This window comes from Aegilops tauschii, chromosome 2 (assembly GCF_002575655.3).
Source record: "Aegilops tauschii subsp. strangulata cultivar AL8/78 chromosome 2, Aet v6.0, whole genome shotgun sequence".
In the NCBI taxonomy this organism is placed as follows: Eukaryota; Viridiplantae; Streptophyta; class Magnoliopsida; order Poales; family Poaceae; genus Aegilops; species Aegilops tauschii.
The window spans coordinates 175,384,524-175,389,648 of NC_053036.3; the positions used below are offsets into that span (position 1 = coordinate 175,384,524).

Consider the following 5,125-nt stretch of genomic DNA (forward strand, 5'->3'; position numbering starts at 1 on the left):
AGTTGAGGAGAGTTGAGACCCCTTTATAAGGGTTGCTCTACCACTTGCCATTGGGAGCTTGGGAAGAGGAGTGGTACACGCGCGCTCCTCCGCCGCCCCCGCCCGCCTCGCCACGCCTCGCCTCGCCTCGTCACGATGCGCACGCGCCGCAGGTTGCGGGAACGAGCCGAGCCGAAGCTTATTTTTGCCGCTCAGGAATGAATTAATTAATCAGGGATTAATTAACGAGTCGCTAATAGGTGGGCCATTGTCCGAGACGTTGGACTGTGGGCTGACTTGCGTTGCCGGGATTCGTCGACTCCATTCGCGGGTGTGCGACCCTTCCCGGGAACGACGGCTCCCTTCCCGGGTGTGCGTCGACTCGGTCGTGGGCCTCCGCCCAGGCCCACGACTTCCTACCCGACAGCCTACATAAGAAGGCTCTGCCCAGTGGAGTGACCTAGTTCGGTTCACTCACTCCCTCTCGCGTGACCTAACCGTCATCTACCGTTCCTCACTCTACGCTGTCTCCGGCGACCCCACCCCGACGACCGCGTGCACGGCTGGTCGGGAGAGCAGGTGTCTCCGGAACCCTGTCGTTCGAGATCCTGCCCGGGAGAACGGCAATAAGGTTTTTGGGGAGTGTCTCGACGCGACTGCTCCCGATCCGTCCCCAGCTCCGTCTGCCTCTGCTTCCACTACTTTCCCCGCATCGACACCATCGCCGACGATGCCACCGCTAAGAAGAAGGCCACGGACGCCGCCGAGGCTGCTGCTGGCGCCGCCGCGTTGGCCTGGCCAACCGGAGGGTATGATTTGTTCATCCCTTGTTTACTCGTACTTGTGCTAGCCGTATATGTGTTGCTCATAGATGGTTCGCTTCTATGTTCTGTACGTGCTGGTATGCTTAGGTATTGTTATGAGATGCATACCTTTTATGCCATGCTAATTGTATTCTCGTGGATTAGTCTAATTGGAAAAGTGTTAATATTTCCAACACCTCTCACCTCTTATGTTACAAAATGGAGCATCAATGCCATAATATCAGCCCAGTATGAAACCTTCACTATGAAGATGATGCTTCAACTGCCTTGCTGACTGTTGGTCTTCGCACGTCCGGGTGAGTCATACGGCCGAGTAGATGATCACCCGGGTAGTGGAGGCATAGACATCGTCCGAGTAGACGGGTAGTGTTGTCCGAGTGGATAGTATGTCTGCTATGCAATTTATCTGAACCCACCTGATGTGTGGAGCTCGTGCTTTAATTTTAACCTTTTATGGGCCTACCTGTTATGTGTATCCCCAACAATAATGGGTTTTCTCAAGAAAAACCTCTTAGCCGACGTCTCATCGTTAACATTTCCTTTGCTGTCAAGTCATGGAAAGGAGTGATTGCCTGTTTCATGAAAAAAAAACTACAGTTTTGTTTCCAAATATTTGTCCGCTGCCATCTTGGAAATACGGTTCCCAAGCCAACATATATTTACCTAATAATTGGTTTCTTTCGTCCGTCATGGCATTTTTCAGAAAAGTCCCTCTATTTTAGAGAATTCAACCCGCAGTCCTGTTTTAAGTTAAAACGAATCGTTATTTTCGCATTTTACACAAAAGTCCTTGTCTTTTCTTGAAATCAACCCGCCGTCCGGATTTAAGTCACACCCGAACCGTTATTTTTCATTTTTTGAACCCCCCCCCTTGATGTTTTAGGTAATTCATCCGCGGATCATATTTAAGTCAAACAAATGCTTTTTAAAATCATCCATATCTTTTAAATCGTAACTCCGATTTGAACATGTTATATATGAAATTTGATTAGAAAAAATATGTAGAATATGAATATGAGATTATTTTTACCTATTAAGTATTTTTAAATATTATTTTGGAATATATTTGAGTCAAACCAAATGATTTTCTAAATTATCTGTATCTTTTAAACCGTAACTTTGATTTAAACATATTATATATGAAATTTTATTATAAAAATGTGTGGAATCTAAATATGATGTTAATTTTACCTGTTAAATATTTTTAAAATATTGTTATTGAAGCAAACTTATAATTTATAGCACAAGATCCGTTTTTTAAATACCGGCGGCGATCCGGATTGCAAATAAACACCCCACTATAACAATATACGGAAAAGAAAACATCAATAACTACACATGCATACCTCTGGAAAATGTCGTAGGGGAAAACAACAGATTTCTCATCGCGAGAGTGAGAGAAAGCGAGCGAGAGAGAGAGAGGGAGGGAGAGAGAGAGAGGGAGAGGGAGGAGAGAGGAGAGAGAGACGCCTTAGGATTAACCATATTCAACACACTTTTTTGTTGTTTTGTGTGAACACCGAGGCCATCGCCGGCGAGTGTGAGAAGGAGGATAAGCGGGAACACAAATATGATGCCTCGCAAAAATAAAGAAGATGGACCTATTATGGTCTTGAGTGATGGTTGTTGAGTTAAGAGCGTGTGTTGTGTTTTCTCTCCCGTTGCAACGCACGGGCTCTTTTGCTAGTAATACTATAAAAAAGACAAAGCAATTCAATATAGGTCCCATAAATTAAAATGGGTGGAAACAGTATTCCATTCTCATATCGGCAGGGTGCAACACGGCTATGTGCTTTTACATGCGCCGACATAAGTAGACAGCTATCATGCATGGTCAAATTAGCCTGGTATATATACATGTTTTATATTTGTATATGGTACGACGAATCTATCAGCATCTTCCAAGCGGATTCCATGCAGAGTTAGAATAAGCTCCGATCTCTCATCTAATCATTGGCATCACCAGTGACTCGGACGACCAGCTGTTTTATAATAATTGAATTTTTGTCTGAAATGTTCAGGACCATAGTACTAGTTCTCACGTGTTGGGTTCAGTAATGTGCTGCGACCTGGCAGCAATTGACTTGATTGGAATGGGAGCATGGTATTAACTTTGTACATCAATCCGCAGTTTAGTTTAATTACACGAGGTCGCTGTTACAGTCCGCATCGTCGACGGTGCAAGCGGCCACCGCCGCCTCCTTGTGCTCCTCCTCGTCCATGGTGTCCGACATGCCCTTCCCCCGCGTCTCCGGCAGGCAGGCGGCGAACATGCCGAAGCAGCCGACGACGAGCCCGAACACGCCGAACGACAAGAAGCTCCTCTCGCGGCCCAGCGCGACGAGCACCGGCGCCGCCACGCCTCCCAGCACCAGCGCCTGCCTTACCAGCCCCACCGCCGAGTTGCGCACCGACGTCGGGAACAGCTCGATGGAGTACATCATGATGACGTTGAACGCCGTGCACGTCGCGAAGAAGGAGAGCAGCTCGGCGGCCATCCGCGCCGCGCCCTGCGGGATGACGACGCACGCGAGGCTCCATACCCCCGCCGCCCCGGTGAGCGCGATCACCGAGCTCCGGCGGTTGATCCTGCCCATCAGCAGCCACGAGAGGATGGACGACGGCAGCTCGGCCAGCGCGTTGTACGTGACGCTCAGGTAGAGGTTGGATCCAAGGTTGCCGACGTTGAGCGGCATGCCGTAGTAGACCATGCCGACGCCGAAGCTGGCTGTCATGATCGCCGCCAGCCTCCGGAGCGCCCACGGGCGCTCCCACATCGAGTGCAGCGTGGCGAACACGCTGTCGCCGCCGCTCTCCTCCGCGGTGTCATTGTTCATGGTGCAGGCGTGCAGCATGGAGAAGCTGGACGTGATGCTGTTGCCGTTGAGCGAGGCGATCTGCTGCAGCGTCTCGATGGCGTCCTGCTTGCGCCCGCGCACCAGCAGCCACCGCGGCGACTCTTGGACGAGGAAGTAGAATAGGATGGAGTAGCAGAGGGATGGCACGGACGTCCACAGATACATGTTCCGCCACGATTCCTCCCGGAACGTGTAGGCGAGCGCCGGGAGCGACAGGAACCCGAGGGTGAAGCAGAAGAACCCCGCCACGCACACCGTGTCGCGCCACCTCTTGCCGACGAGCTCCGTGGAGAGGACCAGCGTGCACGTGCCAACCATGGACCTGCCGAACCCGGACATGAAACGCAGGGCGGCGTACACCCACACGTTCGGCGAGAACGCGGTGAGCACGCCAGCGACGGACATGGACACAATGGACACGAGCAGCATCTTCCTGCGGCCCAGGAGCGAGTCGGCGAGCGTTGTGAGGAGGAAGCCGCCGGCAAGGCAGCCGGCGAAGAACGAGGACGCCGGGAGGGAGACGAGCGCCGGGCCGGCGCACTTGAGGGACCACTCCGAGACCACCGACGTCACGGCCGGGCGGTCCCACGCCCACGCGCCGGGCGGGAGCGCGCACGGCGAGGCCACGGCGGCCGAGCAGGACGCGTCGGCGCCGGTGCAGTGCCACTGTGGCTCGGCGTCGGTGAAGACCGAGATGAACACCTGCTGCGCGTCGAAGGCCCACGCGAAGGCCAGCAAGACGGCCTTGAGGAGCTGCAGGGCGCCGGTGGCGCCCATGTACGTCTCGATGGTGTCATCGATCGACGGCGCCTTGGCCGGCCTTGTTTTGTGGCTTGTTAGGAGCGGGGCGGCGGCCGTGTCAGCCATTCGCACGGTTCGCGTGCGTGCTTCTGTGTGCTTGCCGCTAGCTTATCTTGGCCGCTCACTGGCTGTGTGGGGAGAACGATGAGAGCGGGGGTATTTATACGGGCGGGATAGTGTACGTCAACGGAGCAGCGCAGTGCAGCGCTCCAACCAGGATTCCGACGCACAAGATCGATCGCTATGGGGATCGACGAGCTGCATTATTCATGGATTGAATAAGGGGGGACACATGTGAGATCCAGTCACGATATGTTAGAATATGGGAGAGGGTGTAATATACTTGATGACCTGAGGGTCCACGTAAGCAACGAGCCATGCATAGGGGTATCAAGGGTAAATGGGTAATCCATCAGCTACGTACTACGGTGCTCCTGCTCCACCGCCATCATGTGAAACCCAGTCACGATATTGATCCGCATGTTCTGGCGTACGAGCTCGGCGATTAGCTAGCTCCAGAATCCAGATCATTTGACAACATCCGGCATGAAACTTCCTTATCTTGGATCGGTTCCAGTAGGTACCGCCGTATGGGTACATCAAAAGTTTCTTTGATATTTTTGTCTTGGAATCCTTCTTACGTTCACTCAAAGTGCCGTTGCT

At 52.5% G+C, this 5,125-nt stretch overlaps 1 protein-coding gene across 1 annotated transcript; it reads right to left on the reverse strand.

The window, feature by feature from the left end:
* Positions 1 to 2,788: 2,788 nt before the first annotated feature.
* LOC109731861 (organic cation/carnitine transporter 2) lies at positions 2,789 to 4,766 on the reverse strand. The gene has a single exon (XM_020291041.4). The coding sequence runs from the start codon at positions 4,526 to 4,528 to the stop codon at positions 2,945 to 2,947; it is 1,584 nt and encodes a 527-aa protein (XP_020146630.1). The 5' UTR covers positions 4,529 to 4,766; the 3' UTR covers positions 2,789 to 2,944.
* Positions 4,767 to 5,125: the final 359 nt, after the last annotated feature.